Raw genomic sequence first — 20,139 nt, 5'->3', positions numbered from 1 at the left:
CTGAGCTACAGGAGTTGTAAAACTCCAAAGATGATGTAAGGTAATGCAATTGAGGCTTCCTGCTGCACAACTTCTCAGATATCCAAACCAACATGCAGAATTTTTTACAAGATACTTGCTTTAATGTTTTTGATACAAGATAGTGTGGAGCTGTTAGATAAGGGAAATGTTCAGTAAGGAGGTCAGTTTTTCAATGGTATCTGTACATCTTACCAACCTTACATGTATTCATCAGTATGAAGAAAGACCTTTTTTTCCACATGGGTTATTACCAACTTATTTTGTACTTTGATTTGTTCAAAATACCCACTGTTCTTTCTACTTTACATTAAGAAAGATCAATGATTCAACTGAAATTTTAGGAAATGTTCCTGATTGTGGAGGATGGCATATACATGCAAGTACACAGCTAGACTGGTAATTTCAATCACCATTTTAAACTCGAGTAGTGTTCCCTATGTAGTTGCTGTATTCATTAGATCCCTGTCGTCTCCATTATATTTACACTCAAGCTTTCAGCACACTGGAAAGAGTGAAATTGTTTATACCATTTATCATGAATTATTTCTCTTCTTCAGGTCGGTGCTACTCACTGGTCCAAGGGGGATGTACTGTTGTTTATGTGTGATGTGGACATTGTGTTTAGCACTCGTTTCTTGGAACGATGCCGTCTATTTGCTTCACCGGGCCATTCTGTATACTATCCAGTTGTGTTTTCCCTGTACAACCCCCATATGGTATATCCTCTCCAGGGCAAACCTGTACCTCAGGTAAGTAATACTCCCAGCGTACTGACACAGATTGTGCTACCAGGTAAAAAAAAAAATCATATAAATCATGTTCCAATTATAGGCAAGATGCCATGAACACAGGTCGTGCCTGTGTTAAAGTAATAGACGAGAGAGGAATGTGTGGCCTTTCAGTACATATATGTATGTCGAAGATGAAAAGTTTCATAAGAGTACAAGCAGGAAAAAAAAATAGTAGTGGAAATGAAAATGCTCCAAGTCTGGGAACAAGAACACCCTTGAATTGGTTCAGCATGCCTGCAGACTGAAAGAAACAGACCATCAGAGGAACATGAACTCGAGTGAAAAATTTCTTTTGATTCTAATTTATCTTTTATATTTTTCCACTGACAGCATACAAAAGTATGTAAATGGGGGTTTACCTTGATTGTCATTATCATCAACTCCTGATTAATTGAGAATGATGCAAAAAATGCAGATACTTCACCATTCAAAAGATAATAGTATAATCTGAAAGATATTCATTGTAAAGTAAAAGATTAGATATGTTAAATAAAAGAAAATGTTTACCCCTTCAGGAACTGGACCAGTTGGTTATCTCTCGAGACACAGGGTTTTGGCGTGACTTTGGCTACGGGATGACTTGTCAGTACAGATCAGACTTCCTCAATGTCCAAGGATTTGATGAGGATATTATAGGCTGGGGTGGTGAAGATGTTCTACTCTATCGCAAGTAAGTTAACGTTTGTTCAGAAAAACATCGTAACTATCCTTTTCCATTCTACAAAAGGTAAATGACACTTTTCCAGTACAAGAAACAACACTTTGTCCATTACTTCAAACGACAAACCACACTTACTGCATTACCATACACCAACCATGATATGACTACTTCCTTTATGTAAAGCGACTATATATGACATTTCTTACTTTAAGGCTAAAGAAAAATAACAGTCCACAGGTAACTCCTTCCTCTTTATTACATACATACCCTATACAACACTTCTTCCTTTACCATTGACTGAAAAAAAAAGTCTTTCTTGATCTTCATGTGTGAAAAACACATTCTTTTTTCCCATTAACTGTAAACAACATGCCCTTGTTTATCATAAAATGTTGATCATAAAATGATCAACATTACCACCTTTATCAACCACCACAATCACTACTTCTCTCTGTGCTGTAGATAAAAAACAACACTTCCTACTGTACTCGAGTCCATAAATATCACCTTCTGCTTCACCATAAACCATGAATGCTCTTTAACAACGTTCATTATATTGCTATTATTATTATTCCTTTTTACTCCTGCCTTCGTCATTATTTCATCAAAAAATTTCCTTTATCACTCTTTCCTTTATTACAATCCATCCTTTATTATAATCCATCTAACCAATGATATTTCATATTTTTCAGATCTAATGTATCACATATGAAATTTTTGTTGTGGATGAGAAACATTAGGAATTATGAAGGTAGTTTCCTTTATGAAAAATTAAAGTTTGTGTACTTGCTGACATTTTTCAAGAATATATCAGTCTGTAATAAAATAATGGGTCATTCATTACAGATATGTTAAATCAAGGCTCTCTGTTATCCGTTCAACTGATCCAGGGATATTCCATATGTGGCACCCTAAGGAATGTTCAACTTCTCTTTCTGCTGACCAGTACCGTGCCTGCATTACCTCACGCGCCCTTAACGAGGCCTCGCATGCTCACCTTGGCCTCATTGCCTTCAAAGACGACCTAGGAAAGCATCCCCTGGGAGCTGAAGCACTCACAGGCAGTAATACTCTTGAAGAGCAACAGCTCAAAGCTGAGATGTGAGAGAGTATGGGGTTCTAAAATCATAACTTGGAGTGCCTGGAAGTTATTTACAAACTTTTAAACTTTAAAATCAGCTGTTTTCCATACAAGAAATAGAGAAACTAGATAAAACAATTCTTTCCAGTGATTGTTCATCACATCTTCCATTGTATATTTATTGAAAGTAGTATAGTGTGCTTGGTTTTGCAGTAACAAATGAAGATAGAGTGACATGATTTATGCAAATTATTTCATTATGTAGAAATTAGGTCATCAGGGTCATGGATTATTAAGAAACTTTAGCACATTGAGAGTTTTATGTTGGATGCCAGGAAGGTTTATATGTTAATGGTCATTAAGGGTATTAAGTCAACTACTGCCATTTGAGGCTCTAGACTCACAAGCATTACCTTGTAGAACAGTGCGAACTTCGCTCAGTGAAAAATATAGTATTGCTGTTTACAACAGAACCTTCAGAAACTCAGAGATAATCTTATAATCAATAATGAGGTTACGCTATGATCTTTCCTAAGTATTCCGCTCTAAACTAAGTTCATAAGGTTTGTTTAGAAATAAAAAGTAAAGTTTGGGATTATCTTTCTAGTGGACAGATTTTCATATATGTTACATGATTCACAAGACACAGTTGTCTTCCATGGTGGGATTCACAATACATTCATATGATGCAGTTGTTTTGCAGTCAAATTTGTTTTTCTTTCACTGTTATGGGTTTTACACACTATCAGGAATGAACTGCTTTGAATTTATTAACTGCAGACAAGACTCTTTAGACTGAAGGTGTAAAACAAAATTACCTAAGAAATTATTTTTAAACATAAACCATCACAGGGTGTTCAGTATAAATTAGATATGCAATAGGATCAAATTACTCTTGCCTAACAGTTTTTGACTTTTTCAATAACCAAAATTCAGGCTCTGATTCTCATCTGGTTCCTTAATGGTTTAAAAGAAAAAATAGGGATTGCGTTCCAGTCCTTTTTTTTCCTTTTTTACAAGATAGTCCTCCAATGCCAACATTTACAAGTGACGGTTTAGTCAGCTTGTGAACAAGGAAATGTAGACATCCTTCCCAAACTTATCAGACATTTACAGTACACGTATAAGGTTGATCACAGACAGTGTTGTTCAACTTAAATTCATCATAAATTATCAAATTCTTGGTTCAATACTTTCAAAATTACATAATGCCTCCGAAGTGATCTCACACAGATCTACTTACTATATACCAAATCTTGTCAACACTCGTGTGTTTGTTTGAAATAAATCCACCCAAACTCTCAAAAGCTCCTTTATATAACAAACAAGCATATATACTTGCATGAACTATGTACACACACATAGAACACACACAAACACACATTAGTGAACATCGCAAACATACCTGTTATATATACTTTTGGACATTGAGTTATAAACTGCTCATATTGTAAGTGCTTTATTATAATTGCTCGAAGGTAGTTTTATCCTTGTGTCAACTAGTCACCAGTGTAGTGTAAGGGGTGTAGCTGTTAATAGAATTATTTTGTTCTACTTGACTCAGTAGTGTGCAGTTCAACTTTATGACAAAGAAAAGAATGCTACCTGTGCAACACTCAGTTTCTGCTTTCGGAGAAACTGGTCGTGTTAGCACATGCAATGTTCGTGATTTCCTGTGATTCCCAATCATTGGCATTATTTGTCTTCTGACACCAACTCTTGATGGAGCCCATTTCGGTTACGGTAACGTATCAAGTCTTGGTGTCAGAAAACTTGTTGTATCTATGGTTAAATGAAGTTTGTCACAAATTCATAGTTTATCGTAGTCACTACTTTCTTGGGAGCATTATGAGGGTTGATATATTTCTGCCCTAAGGACAAAGGTTTCCTTTTATCTGTGGCATTGCAACACTAATGTATTTGGCCTACATTTTACAGTTTATATATAGTTAAACAAATATTAAAAGAATACGACAGCCTTCCTCTACCAAGTGCATTTGAAAACTGTTCTTAAGTGTTCAAATTTCTCACCACCCTATTCTGTAGAGTTTCACAGAATATTACGCCCTTAACGTGTGGAGAGTATTATAGTGACCTAAAATTTTACGATTAATAAACATTCACATATATTCAGCACACTGCACTGTCACCTGGGAAAAGTTGTTATTCCATTCTTACTCAAATCCTCGCATAAAAAATCTTAACTTTTGAAGTAATATTAGCCCTTAGCATTCTACTCACTTTGTGGTGCAGCTCCCCATTTCATACCTTCAACCAGAATTTCACAGAATGCTTTCACCACACTTATCTACTGACTTATCCCTTCTACAAAGCCCCTACCTTCTTTTCATGTTCCATAATATTACACTTCTTGTTATCCTACCTGCTTAAATGCTACAATGCTGCACAAGAATTTCATCTAACTTTCTAAACCTCACAGTACCTTAATATATCCCTTTGCCATCTTTACCAAACACTTCTCTCAGCTGCTTCAATCAATCACACCTTAAAGTCGAGTAAGACTGCCTATCTCTGCTTCTACCTCCAACACACATCAATAAAGTATCTCGGTTAACGGCAAAGCATCACCCACAAACAATCAACAGTAATTCTCATTTTGTTCAACCATGTTCAGCCATAACTCAAGAATCACTGTATCTCTCAACAAATGCGCTTCCTCATTCAGAAAGAGGCTTAATGACTCCAGCAACTTTATCCTACCCTTATAATCTCTTTGAAGTTATTTTGAACCTGACGAGGGAAACATCAGAATTCATGAACTTCGCCAAGCCTCTCACACTGCCCAGGCCAGATTCACTTGACTTCAGAGTTTCTGTTCCAATAAGAAATTTATACATTGTCATACAATTCTAAAGAAGAAATAGTTTACCATTTTGTTTGTTTATAAAACACTATACAAAGAATGGGGTTCATCAGCACATGCAATCAAAATTCTAGCTAAGCACTTTATCTGTAATCAAGGTTGTAATCACTTGGTTGCGTAGACCATGAACCTGGGAGGGTGATTCCAATAAAATTAGATTTCACCTAGCCAGACAGCCCTGAATCATAATTCCTGATGGATTTCAAACTCCTTATTACATGAGATTAAATTTTGTGGTACGTTTTCCTGAACCAACAGAACAATTCTCAAATGCACTTAAGATGAAACAGTTAAAATTTTAAGGTTTTGCTCACTAAATATGACTAGCATGTGACATTACAGTGATTTTTCCAAACCCTATATGTCTTTACATGCTTTCAAAATGAATGACTAGCAACCAATAGTTGTGTACTTATGATATTTGGAAATCAGAATCTTAAATTTTAACAAAGAAAAACCCCACTATGTGATCAGATCTTCTTGTCTTCCATAGGCTATATCCGTCAACTGCAGCAACATTGACAGGTTACTATTAAGGATTTACATCTTAGAGTACTTACAATATTAACTGAAGAACAGCCTTAGGCCCACACTTAGGACATACACCCAAGTTCAAATGTATTCTCATGGTGTAGCACGGCTCATATACTCGAGCATATTTTGGTGTTATCTGTGTGCATCATGTACTCTCTGCCAAATATACAGGGCACGTTTTGTCACAGATGATGGTACGTATACATAGTTTTGCCTAAGAAAAGAATTTGATAGTGCGACACCAGAAATGCTTCACGTATATATATATATATTTGAAGCATTGCTTCTGGAGTGTAATACCCACAAGTGTGCCTCCTTCGTATGGCTCTTCATGTGTAATATCTAACCCGCTTAGATTTTCTCTTTTATGTGACTCTAGGACTACTCTCTTTCAAAAATTCTTTCCACTTCAGAAGATGGTTTTCTTTACGAAATATATATATTGGAGATATATGTACTATAGTGAAGCTGTTTAAGTCTGTAATATACTAATTTATTTAAAGATGTTTTGTAAATTGCTTTGGTAAATTCTGAAATAAAAGTAAGTGTTTTAAGCTGTGAAATTTGTTTCATTCATGCATTCCAACCTTTCTACATTTGAGTGCAAAAAAAATCTCATCAGCTTTTTCACTTGAAAATCAGGAGCTAACCAACACCTCTGATTTTTTAAAACTAAATCGATGCCAAAAGTATCTGCTACAAATTTCTAAGTGCTGCCAGCTACAAAGAATTTTTCTAATCCCATTTGTTAATAAATAATGACAAACAGTAAACTTATACAAGGATTACAGATTAATACAGACAACAGATTATTATAGGCAAGCATTAATGATTAATACAGATAAGGATAACACATTAATATATCCCACTTGAAGCTATCTGTCAGAAATGGTTTTCTTAGTTGATGTCTTTCTTCCGTAAAATTACGGATAAACATTAAAAAAATTGACAAGGCCAACCCCCAAAATACCTAAATTCATCTTTCTATTTTGAATCCAATCATATACTTCTCATTGATATCAAGTTAGAATGAAGTAAAGAAATACTGGTCCATGAATGCTGACTGTAAATTTCTATGGTTTACAAATAAAAAAAAAACTCCCTCTCTGCACCCTATTTTCACACGAAGAAATTGGACTAACTGACCTACCCTTCCTAATAGACTGGGATGTCCATTTTCTCATGTTAGTACCCATTTAACTACTGCTGTTATCCAGGAAGTCACACTTACACAATCTACACCAACTATATTACGCAACAATGTACCTCAGATGACAAAAACTAGTGGAACACTTACCCTCTCAGGAGGAACAAGGAATTGCGTGGTTGAGAAGTAGCGATGCCATCTTTGACCATCATGTGACCCAATTCAACTATGGTCTTCCAAAAAAAAAAATAGTATGCAAAGGATTAAATAACGTCCAAGTGTACAGTATAAAAACATATATTTCTTTCACAGGATGGGATATCATGAAAAAATTCCCATGCTTTATTTACATCCAAATGTACTATCTTATATGTGACTATGAAAGCCCAAACAAACAAATATGATTCATAAAGAATGAATCCACAGAACTTTGATGAGATGAAAGTAATCATTTAGCCGACTTACATTAAATCTTGTCATATGAACGTTACCTTTAGATGAACCCCTGAACACATCAGCTAAATTAGTATTTTGATAAATTCAAATATACAAATATGGAACTATAACCACTACTGTTACTTGGATGACAAATGTAGAAACATTAGTGTTGTCCACTTCTCCATCTTACTGGACTAGACTTGGGCAAGTCCTTAGAATGCCCGGTCACCATGTTATTAATGTTTAATGTTACTTATACCTTACCTAAGTAATAACAACCCTAGTTCTTTTGTCTTCATATTAGTTCATTATGCATGTTATAATTACAAGGAAAAATTTTTATTATATGTAAAAATATGAAAAGGTTCTATTAGACTATAAAGTCATTACTCAGAAGTCTTACTACACAAGAACCAAGACCAAACATAAATAGGACGGCAAACAAAATATTGATGCTGCAATGCCATTTCGTTCTAAACGACCACTGATGACTCTTGCCTTTACCGCCAAGACATTGGTCACCTCAATCATTTCTCTAAGAATTTAAGAGGTGAATTAACTTGCTTTCAAGCCTAGAATCAAACCCAGGTAATATCCTTCTAACAAATAATGCACTTCATTGTCAACTGCTAAATATACATCTTACTTATCTAGAAAACAACAGCATTCTTTGATGAAACTTGCTAAACATGATTAGATCTAATCTCTAATGCAATTAAAATTTCTTTATGATTCTTTAGTTTTAAGCTTAATTCAATAATTAATTCACAAATGCAATCTTTTTTTTTATCTTTAGGGGGGGGGGTTTCTGGAAAGGTATTATAGGGCTATAATCATCAGTTCTATGGTAAACATATTTCACCTTTCTGATGAAGTTCTGTCATCACAAACATTTCCAAAATCGAGACAAACTGAAGCATTATAGCCTAACCAGATGTTTTTGGAACAATAGTAGGTGAACTTTCCTCAAATGATCAAGAGCGAAAATCCTCTACCACTGTTATTCCTCACAAGGACATCATAGATGTGTCTCCCCAAAACTACAAGGAATGCCCGGTACAATCTATTAGTAATACATCTTAACATCAGATTCATAACCCTACATGTTGAATTAGGCTGCAATCTTCATCATGCTATGAAGAGAAATATCACATTTTATGTATTCTAAGGTAAGGATTTCAATTAGTCACGGTCAGTCATGCAACGTGATTATAACCACAAAAAATAAAATATGTAAGGTTAACATTATGTACTGTGAGGCAAGGAATTTTGATATATGAAAGGTCCACACGGCCTAGAGAGAAACACTGTCATCACCACAAAGTTTCATGCTGGGATTAGTCTCAGATATGCTACTTTTGCAAATCAACCAGATACCAACTACAGTGTACTGAGAAAGCAAAGACAACAAGTGGAAAATGTAGTCATGGCTTGTCGAAAAAAGTGGTCGTCATCAACGTCTTCGCCATGATCAGTTATCAAATTACACAATTTCTAAGAGTTACCCATAACCCATACTAAAGGAAAAACACACAACAAGTAGGAAATCAAAATGCTCTTAGTCCAGAAATAAAAGGCCACCTGATGGAGTCATCCGCAACTAGAGAAAACATGTTGAAAAACGCTCTTCATTATGCTGATGCAAATTAGTGTCACTATTATCTCAAGCAAACATTTTTCAAAACTTAAATGTGCTCTTAAGAGCTTTCTTTTCTCATAAAAGCATCATCAGAATTTCTTTGATAACTACACTTAATGAAATAAAATGTAATTCAAGCCATATACAGCACATCATAGAAAATGGCTCGAGAGTGGATGAATGCAAACAAAGCCATTTTTCATTTTTTCCTAAAAATATCCCAATAATGTGGAAGACTTAATCATTATACATATAGAGAGCCAGTGAGAATAAAAAGAAACTCAACTTGCAGGAAAAAATATGCAAATGTGCAGAGTTCGAATGTTTGGTGGGCTATGAAAATGTTTTGAGAAAAAAATTTTTTGTCATTCCCCACGCAGTTATTTTTCATCTTGAAGTCTACAAAATCAGTAAAATATCAAAAGGAAAACCTGTATGCAAAAGGATAACGTAGATCACATGTCAACATCAGCATAATAACAGAGAACTGTGGTCAGCTTGGGGAAGCTGGAATTCAGGATGAAGGCTGCTGTATTTGTCAACATCATAGGCATTCTTCAGTAATGAATTAGTTCAAATCTAAGCTTGATTGCCAAGAAGACTACATTCATTAGACTTGAAACGTGGGCACACTGACAGATTTCAAAAGATGTATGTAAGTGACCCACCGTATGGAAATGGAATTACCGATGACTGATAAACAGATGTGTGGGAATATGGGATGCTTAATACATGAATTTTATACAGCAGAAGTACAATCTAGAGCAAGCTAGGCCCCGTATATACTGGTAAATGTTAGTAAAAGATCGAGTATATAATGTTAGTGAATTTCCTTGACCATACTACTCACCTGTTTCACTGAGAGGTGAAGTGGGTCAGGACAAAAGTACTGTTATGTACTGGAATGAAAAACTGAAGCAAAATGACATTAAGCAAATGCCAGAAAAAAATTGACTTTCAATATTTTTTATATTAGTTAGCTGATCAGACAAGACTAATATATAGATATATATCATCTCTGGGGACTGAGGAGAAAGAATATTACCTACATGTCTCCAGCATGTCGTATGAGGCCACTAACAAAGGGATGGAGCAGGGGAGGCTGGAAATTCCTCCCCTATTGTATTATCACTTTCTAAAAAACAGGAACAGGTCACAAACGGTATAATCATAAATTTGCCAGGCAGTGTTGCAGTACAGTGACAGTCCTCACAAACTACACTTCAGTCTTGCACATATCCCAGTAATGATTGGAGTTGTAAGACAATTTAATGAACATTTCTGAGATTAAATCTTCAAAATTGGTGATATACAGATATGTAGCTGAAACACAAAACTCAAACTGTAAACTTTGTCAAAAGGTATAAAATCTGACTAAATATTAAAGTTAAAGCTGATAAAACTATAAAAATAACAGTAAGTACAGGAAAGCAATTACACAAACCTCTAAATGGAGATCAAATCCTTCAATTTCCTAATATATAACATAATACCCAATACTTGGCAACTAAGGTATAAATCTGAACACTCTGTCATACTCAAAAGGCAATGTACCTTGTCATAGAGAGAAACCAATACGACATACTGTCACATACGCAGCAAGGAAGCTTCTAAATATACATACAAAAACAAGAAGTCTCTGATGCTATGCATCAGAGACATAGGTAAGCAAAGAGAAGCTTCCTTGCCACTTCAGTTTACACAGAGCAATAAAAATTTCCCTGATTCATGAATATGCATATAACAGGAAGAAGCTTCCCAGGAAACTTACATACGGCTACGACAAATTACAATGTAACATACTTGAACACGTGACAAGGAGACTGTCGTCCTTGCAACATCTGTAAAATATGAAATGTGACAAACTCATTCTTGGAATATGCAATTTAACAATAAGTCTGAAACGGATAACATAGCTATGCAATGTGGAAGCTACCATCCCAGGAACATGAACCACAACTTCTAAACTGGTTGGACTGTTACTTTAATGCCTTTGCAGACACCACCTAACTATACACCTCATCCAATCACTAACTCTATTATTTCTAGTACTGCTATCTTGATTATTGTGTAACATTATGATACTGCAAAGATATATATGTATATTTAGTTTTGGATACCTAGATTCACAACAGCCTGTTCATCCAAAAATCTAAATATCCTCATCTATTGACAAGTTTTCTCGCTGTTAAATCATAAGTGAAAAAAAAAAATAGAAGAAATCTTTATTTCTACAAACAAGAAATGCCTTTCACTCTTAAAATACCATGCCAGTTTCTTTAAGCAGCTTTCTAGCTTTGCATGAAATAGTCAATTCCCATATGGTATTTTCTTCACAAGATAGTACCACTCTCTTCCAACCTTCACCTCCCTTAAATGATGGAGGATACAAAGTAAATTGTGGATAATGGTGAGAAATGAGAGAGAGAGAGAGAGAGAGAGAGAGAGAGAGAGAGAGAGAGAGAGAGAGAGAGAGAGAGAGAATACGGTGATGGCTAGCAGGTAGCTGGTGAAAACATAGGACCTTGAGGATCATTGCCCGAACACTTCTTGGGAGGCATAGACCATGTAGAGGAACCCATCTTCATGGCGATGCTGCTCATACACCTGTGATATGAAACATTACCAATTAGCAATAAGTTGTAAAACCCAATTAAGTGCATGTTGAAAAGCAACGTTCAACAAAAACAAAAGAACTTAACATGAATGCCACTTTATCTTTGTAGGAAAATTGCTGTTACCTTCCTATGCCATTCAATAAATTCTAAGACAAGAAGGGTTGCTCCAACAAGTACACTAGCCGAGGTCAATAAGAGATGAATGAATAAAAGAAGGATGATAAACCTATTATTTCATTTGTCTTTTTTTATCTATATCTACAACCCTACCATGGTGGGATTCTAAATTACCACTCCTAGGATTATAAGTGCCCAATATGCTGGCTGTCTCAACCTCATCTTCCACATATGTGCTCTTAAACAGAAGAGCGAATACCACAAAAATAACTTTATCGGTTCATAATTGCAATCACAGGTAGGTGGCAGTTGGTGGGCAGCCACTAACCAGGGAGGAAGTTTATTAGAACTACCTGTGTGGGTATCAGGAGAGTTAGCAACGGCTGCGTAGGGAACTAGTACCTTAGTGGTCATCAAGATGCACTCCTCTGACCTCTTATCTTTTGCTTTGGAAACAGTTTCTTTGTCTGATTTCCAGCTAAAAAAAAAAAAAAAAAAAAAAAAAAAACTAAATATATAACTTTTACTCTTCTAGAAAAATTTTATAGTTCCCCTTTTGCACTATCTGCAAAACCACTATAGTAGGTACTCTTCTAAGTCTGCAGCCTCCTGCAAAATTGAATGAAATATTTACTATACTGAGCATAATACTTTGCCATCTCATATTTACAGCAAAAGACTTTGCACAGCTCTTGACACTCTGGTCATGTTTTCTACAGGTTTTACTGGAAACTGCCTCCACGAGGTTACATCACAAGTGGAAAGTCACTATCATTGAGTACATATCACTGACAATGGAGGAGAAGTAGCGTAGTCTCAGCAGGGTATTTCTCACTGTAAAGGAATCCATTTCCTTGCTCTTGACAGGAGCACAGTACTGAAACCGCAGAAACCTCATAAGAGGGGCTCTGAGCTTGTATAATAGGGGAGAAGGAATACTTCCTACGTATTCCCTGCATGTCGTAGGAGGCAACTGAAAGAGGGGGCTGGAAATCCTCCCCTCTTGTTTTTAATTTTCCAAAAGACGGAACAGAGAAGGGGGCCAAGTGAGGATATTCCCTTAAAGGCTCAGTGCTCTGTTCTTAATGCTATCTCACTAACGTGGGAATTGGTGAATAGTATGACAAAAAATTACCTAGAATGATTCTTGCCTTATTCTAACCATCCTTTATTCTTACTAATATCAATTCTCTTATTTTCTCCTATGTGATATTGAAATACCAATTCCTCTATTTCATGTGATACATTCATGGTCCTACAACACAATCTCACAGTGTAATATGAAAAGAAAAACCCAAAAGTATGACTTATACAAATCATCAAACCACTCAGCTCATTTAATATAAGTAGCCACTCAGGACAGAACCATCAGATCCAGCCTGAAGGCGGAACAAGTTAGTTCCGAAACACAGCTGCCCTTTGGGGAACTCCTGTAGAAACTTAAAGAAAATAAATAAAGGAGAATGTGCCATAGCTTTCAGTCTCATATGCCTCCAAGAATATATATACATATACGGGAGAGTGAAAAAGTATAATAAATATATATATATATATATATATATATATATATATATATATATATATTTATCTATCTATTTTGCTTTGTCACTGTCTCCCGCGTTAGCGGGGTAGCACAAGGAAACAGACGAGAGAATGGCCCAACCCACCCACATACACATGTATATACATACATGTCCACACATGCATATATACATACCTATACATCTCAATGTATAAATATATAGAGACATACAGACATATACATATATACACATGTACATAATTCGTACTGTCTGCCTTTATTCATTTCCACTGCCACCCCACCACACATGAAATGACAACCCCCTCCCTGCGCATGTGTGCGAGGTAGCGCTAGGAAAAAACAAAGGCCACATTCTTTCACACTCAGTCTCTAGATGTCATATATAATGCACCGAAACCACAGCTCCCTTTCCACATCCAGGCCCCACAGAGCTTTCCATGGTTTACCCCAGACACTTCACATGCCCTGGTTCAATCCTTTGACAGCATGTCGACCCCGGTATACCACATTGTTCCAATTCACTCAATTCCTTGCACGCCTTTCACCCTCCTGATGTTCAGGCCCCGATCACTCAAAATCTTTTTCACTCCATCTTTCCACCGCCAATTTGGTCTCCCACTTCTCCTCGTTCCCTCCACCTCTGACACACATATCCTCTTTGTCAATCTTCCCTCACTCAGTCTCTCCATGTGACCAAACCGTTTCAAAACACCCTCTTCTGCTCTCTCAACCACACTCTTTTTATTACCACACATCTCTCTTACCCTTTCATTACTTACTCGATCAAACCACCTCACACCACATATTGTCCTCAAACATCTCATTTCCAGCACATCCACCCTCCTCCGCACAACTCTATCTATAGCCCACGCCTCGCAACCATATAACATTGTTGGAACCACTATTCCTTCAAACATACCCATTTTTGCTCTTCTAGATAATGTTCTTGCCTTCCACATATTCCTCAACGCATGGAGAACAGTGCCTCGCGAGGATAACCCACAATGGTGGAAGTTCTATCTAGGTCTCAAGAAGCTAAATATTCAGATACATGATGGATATCATTAAGTATCAGATATGAACAAATCTTGCTGGATAGTTGGAATAAACAAATACCTGGAAGTCTGATAATCGATACTTTCTGTAATCCCATGGAGGAAAAAAGTGAATGAATTCTATGTATCTGTCAAGATTCATTTTTTCCTACAACCAAAGCACAGTGATATATCACATAGTAAACATACACCAAAGAATTCTGTACCTGAGCTAGAGTACTGGAGACGTTGGCAAGGGCACGCTGGTTGATGAGGAGGAAGAAAGCTTGAGTTGGGTGAAGCTGTAGGCGACGCCTGTCAAGAGAGGATTAACTCATAAAACCTTTTACTGCAAATTAACATTTTGGTTAGGAAAAAATGAAAACAAAAACATGAAGAAAGAAGGTTAAAAGCAATACCTCTTGAAAAGACTAAATACATGCTATGAAGTGCTTTTACATGTTACATGGATCGGATGAAACAAAACTACTATATGACATAGCACAGTAAGTATAATCCATGAGATAAATAATGCAGCATCTGTTACTTAGGCATCTCAACGTTCTACTCATAATAACGAGTTTCTTAAATCTGTCTTTCTATACAAAAAATGGCAAAAGGTAATTAATTGGACGAAACCCTCATTTTGCAATTCATCTGACATGCCAATTTCTTGTACTTAAGATTATCAAATCTTATGTTCACGATAAAGTGTCGTGTAAATTTTGCATGGAACAAGAAAATGAATATCTCTTATGCCAAAATCTGACAGCCCTGAACCTATCAGAGAGTGCTTTCATATTTCGTATTCATTTGAAAAACATTTAATACTAACCTTATGATCTTGACCAGCTCTCCCATGGTTACATGATCAGGCACAAGGAACTTTGTTTTATCAAGGAGAGGGAGGTGTCTTTCCCCAGGGTATCGTTCTATGATCACTGGAATTTTGTTTGGATGTTGCTCCCTGATCTGTTCCACATCTCGCTGACGCTGGGCTGCAACAATCACCAGCTTTTAGATAAAACTTCATGAAACAGTAACACTCAATGACTGTTTCCATCAACTGCCACCTTTACCAAATATCTCAAACATTAAAACAGTATATGTTTCTTAGCATAAATATGAACATCTGAGAAAAAGTGGGGTATAGTAACTTACATTAGTGGAACACCTCTAGAAGTACACAGAACCTCGTCTTTCTTTCTCTAGTGGCAAAGAATGATCATAAATTTCAATATCTTCATTAAAATATACCAATGTAAAAGGACATGCTTTGACTCTTAGTCACTTGGTGAATACTGTTCGCTGGTTGGTTCTTTTGCTGGCACTGTGGTGAAGAATGTGCACAAGAACAGGTTTAGCGATCCGCAGTAAACAAATCATTTACTAAACATTATTTACCTTCACGTGGAAGTCAAAATAAACTGGTCCTGTCACTACCAAGCAATTCACATCTTATTTTCTGCTCACTGTAGCTGTGCATGTATGATCATGATTCTTGAATTGCCCACCTCTGTCTTGAGGAAAAGTATATGGCCATCAATGCTCGTGGTGACATCCCACAGATTGCTATCACAGATGTGACAGCCTTATTTTTTCCATACACCAGTCACTCTATGCAAAGGAGGCCTATGTGAGATTTGTACCCTGTTGTTATGTAATAATTTGTAAAGCTGTGAAATCCTTACATAATAATCATTATTTCTTTGTCGCAAAATGACTTCTAAAAACACCACATCTCTTGCTACATATGCCTGATAGTATACCTGGCATAACTCACATGCCTGATAGAAGAGCAACATAACTTATGGGGAACATTGTGCAAATAAGCAATTTTTCACTGGGTTAAGGTCAATATAAATCCTATTTGAAAATAAAAATTCTCGTCAACCCTAATAAAAACATTATGGTGACTTTTTAATATATATGAGAATCTCCTGCACACAGGGTCTACGGAGGATATTAGGACTACCGCTACAAAAGGTTAAACAGACAACAGGCATCATTCAATGGTTGTGGTTCCTTGATTGGCTGAATTCTGACAAATGTGATCACTTGACTGGCTGAATGCTGATGAATGTGGTCACTTGACTGACTGGGTGGATTCGCCAGATATCACCAGTGCCCTTACCTGTTGTCCTTTCATGTTCCTACTCCTGCCTACAGATAACTGAATAGACTATACTCATAATCAAAAAGCACGCAGTTGACAATATTATCCTACTCCCGACAGCCATTAGAGTTCATGACATCATTCGGGAGGAAAAATGTTTACAGTGATGTACCATTTATTTTCAGACCCAAATCCATATCTTACCAATGTTTTGCAGTTTTTGTGCTCTAAAGTGTTTTCGGAAATGGTTATCCAACAGCATCACTTCACAATATATCTGATGCAGAGGTGATGTCAGATGAAAATTCTTAGAAGCTAACTGCTTATTTTTCTAAAGCTACTTTAATACTAGATTTGTGAAAATTCTTGGTAGAAGTTATTGAAATCAAGGTTCGTATTATTATTCTCCTCAAGCAAATAAAATTGGTAAATTGAGTGATTTTGTTTTACAAAGAGTAAAGTTTGAAATATGAAATGAAAGCCGTATATCATGATTTCCTTTCAGTCTACATATCAAATAAGGTGATAGTGATAATTATAAATCTAAAAGAGGAAGGGTTTATTTGTGTAATATTTTTGAAACATTTGTAAACACCATCTGAACTTACACAAACCTCATTTAACCTCCCTATGCAGCTGAGATTTACGATAATAATATATCAACATTAATGATGCGAGCAGCTGGGGGCTGTGTGGAATGGCTGCTTGTGAAGGAGAGTTTGGGCAATCGCAAGGCTGCTTGGTGTATTTGTTGACATTCACAGGCAGTTGGCACAATGCTCAATCATGAGGATGTCTAGTATATTCTAACTAGCATGCTGAAAATTAAGATAAATCTTGGTTGCTCGGGAGGTTAGGTGAAGTTCACAAAAGTTCTGTTGAAATTTTTACTTACTTTTATATCAAGAAATCCCACACCGTCTTTTACTATTCACAACTATTACCTTACTCAATAACGTAGAATAAGATGTGTTTTCAAATCATACTCCCTAACTTTTATACCATTTTCTGAACATTATACTTCCAATGAATAATGTAATCATTTAATATCTAATGTTTGTCTTGACGCAGAGCAAAACTGCAATATGACTTATGATTATGAATGTTCACCTGAAAATATGAATAGTCTACTGGGAGTCAGAAGGACAGAGCTCTTACCCGAGACCATACTGAAGTGTGGAAAAGTGATGGTTTATAAGTCAAACAACTTAACGTTACATAACTCCAAGATTGGGCCAGCCATCTTCCCAAATATGATTCAAGTTATTGGAAATGTGTCTCCATTACGACCACGCTCAATGTAAAATGTAGTTAGCTTCTTTCGGGATGAATGGGCGGTCTCACTAAACAAAATCCACTGAAATCTAAGAGGACTACACTGTGATTAGCAAAATATTCCTGTAATACTGTACGAGAAGCAGGAAAGTAATAATATATTCATATCAGAAATTTACTGCATATCTGCAAGTACTTTTGTGCTTTGTTGCGGAATCTCTATCCTAATAATATGACACATAACAATAAGCGTAACACAACCCGACCTAAGCCAGAATTGCTAATACATAAATTTCATGAATCATCTGGGTCTCCTACAGTATTACAAGTGTTTTTCACCAACCTCATCGCAAACCTTTTTGTATCTGAGCAGATTTAACCGATGATGGAAACCAAACCAATCTTTACGAAATCAAGTCTACGCTTCACTAGTCTAAAGTACTTATAAAAAAAAAATTACCTTAAAATAAATTAAAAAGATAATAAAACATGGTGAACATAGAGACAATAACAGGAGATTTAGAACAAGAAAATTAACTTAGAAACAAAAAATATTGATAAGCGTAACAAGTGTTCACTTTCCTCTAACATCTGCTGGACGTTGTCTTTGTCAACGACGCAAATAAAAACAAAGACGTCCCCACGTGTGGAAGATGATAGGCTAATGAATTTCACTTTGAAAAAAATATAAATTAGTTAAATACCTTCATCAAATGGGGGGGGGGGGGAGAGAACACGTCGAATTCCATTGAAAAATTCACGTGACGAATTACATTAATTAAGGAAAGGTTAAAGGAATCTGATGGCCTGGGGGAGGGGGGAAGGGTAGTAATAGTAGTGCTACCCTCAACCCCCCCAGACCTCCTATCCTACCCTAGCCCCCCCCCATACAACCATTCCCCCCTCCTCCCCCCTCCCCGGACTAGACCTGCTCACTAGCCCCTATTTAGACACTCGAGTGGAACAAGCCACCATCACCAGTTGGGGCTGGTAGGGCTAGTTTAAACCACACGAACGACAGTTCCAGCGCCAATTGATCGAGCGATGACGCACCTCGGTGGTGGGGGGGGAAAAATGGTGATGGACAAAGGACGAAGGAGAAAATCGCCTTGAAATAATCACTCACCGAAACTCCGCCTCTCCCTGAAGGGCTTCGTCTGGTTGTTCATGGCTGCCTGACCCTCAGGGGAATTTAAAGGAACTCCCGTGGACACTCTACGATCCCTAAAGCAGCTGTAGAACGCCTTAAAAAAATAAGACTTGGAGCGAGTTGAAGGGATGATGGTGGTGTGTGTGTGTGTGTCTGTGCGAGACCCTCTCAGCTGTTCCAATGTTTTGTTTACATCTTCGGTGCTGTTCCAATTCTCTTCCTCCTCGAGTTTATTTTCATCTAAAAATTAATCGTCCTTCAAAAATCGCCCCGTGAGTATTTTCTACTAATTTTTCCCGTCGTCGAGTATGTATATTAATCCATATGGGCCCCGTGGATTGAGAGATAAGTTAATAATGAGTAGTTGCGCAGTGATGAGCGGGGAGGTGAATCTACCAGCCGCAGCCGGGAGGACCGAGCGACGCCATTGGTTCTATTATTAAACAAGCCCGTGTGGAAGGCGGCTCCCGGCCAATCAGCGCGTCTGTTACTCACCGCCCTAAGATCCTGTATTGGTGACTGATGGGCCACGATTTTGCAAAATGATCGTCATGGCGATAACGTCGGCTAGTCCAGACCCTAAAGATCTCACCCCTAAAGTACTCCCAGTGCCTTAAAAAGCTCCCTAAAAGTACAAATTTGAGGCGGATTATGAATATATCGATCGGCGGAGACAGGAGAGAGAAGAGGGAGGGGGGTAGGTTGGTTGAACGAAGCCGTTGACACGCAGTCAATCACAAAGAATGTGAGCGAGCTTGAGGGAGGGGGAGGGGGGATCTCCCCCCCACAATAACCCCCCCACCCACCTACCCACCCTACCAACCCCCACCCTACAACACCAACCCCCTCCCCCCTAAAAGCCCCCCCACCCCCCCTTTTTTTGAAACGGTCGGCTTTCTGTGATGTTTTCCCGCCACATTGGAGTGCGAGGGCGAGGGCCAATCAGCGGCTCCGACGGGAGGGGTCACGTGACCCTTCTTCCCCCTCCATCCCCTCCGTACCAATACCCCACCAATACCTCCCCCCCTCCCTCCTCCTAGATCTTACCCCCCATCTCCCTCTCTCTCTCTCTCTCTCTCTCTCTCTCTCT

The 20,139-nt window shown here is 37.3% G+C and overlaps 2 protein-coding genes across 2 annotated transcripts in view; one reads left to right on the top strand and one right to left on the bottom strand.

The window, feature by feature from the left end:
• LOC139761384 (chondroitin sulfate N-acetylgalactosaminyltransferase 2-like) overlaps positions 1 to 3,831 on the top strand; it is a 31,524-nt gene extending 27,693 nt beyond the window's left edge. Inside the window, 3 exon segments of the mRNA XM_071685515.1 lie at positions 579 to 770; positions 1,328 to 1,482; positions 2,320 to 3,831. Of these exon segments, the coding sequence (XP_071541616.1) occupies positions 579 to 770; positions 1,328 to 1,482; positions 2,320 to 2,578 (606 nt within the window). The 3' untranslated portion in view covers positions 2,579 to 3,831.
• A 3,569-nt stretch (positions 3,832 to 7,400) lies between these two features.
• LOC139761385 (microtubule-associated protein 1 light chain 3 alpha-like) lies at positions 7,401 to 19,357 on the bottom strand. Its single transcript, XM_071685517.1, has 4 exons — positions 19,026 to 19,357; positions 15,344 to 15,506; positions 14,736 to 14,823; positions 7,401 to 11,803 (listed from the first exon to the last, which is right to left on the bottom strand). Exons 1-4 carry the CDS (start codon positions 19,066 to 19,068, stop codon positions 11,729 to 11,731), a joined length of 369 nt encoding a protein of 122 aa, XP_071541618.1. The 5' UTR covers positions 19,069 to 19,357; the 3' UTR covers positions 7,401 to 11,728.
• Between the last annotated feature and the right edge of the window lie 782 nt (positions 19,358 to 20,139).

This window comes from Panulirus ornatus, chromosome 40 (assembly GCF_036320965.1).
Source record: "Panulirus ornatus isolate Po-2019 chromosome 40, ASM3632096v1, whole genome shotgun sequence".
In the NCBI taxonomy this organism is placed as follows: Eukaryota; Metazoa; Arthropoda; class Malacostraca; order Decapoda; family Palinuridae; genus Panulirus; species Panulirus ornatus.
Note: the sequence above shows the minus strand (reverse complement) of the source record. Positions and strands in the feature narration are given on the sequence as shown.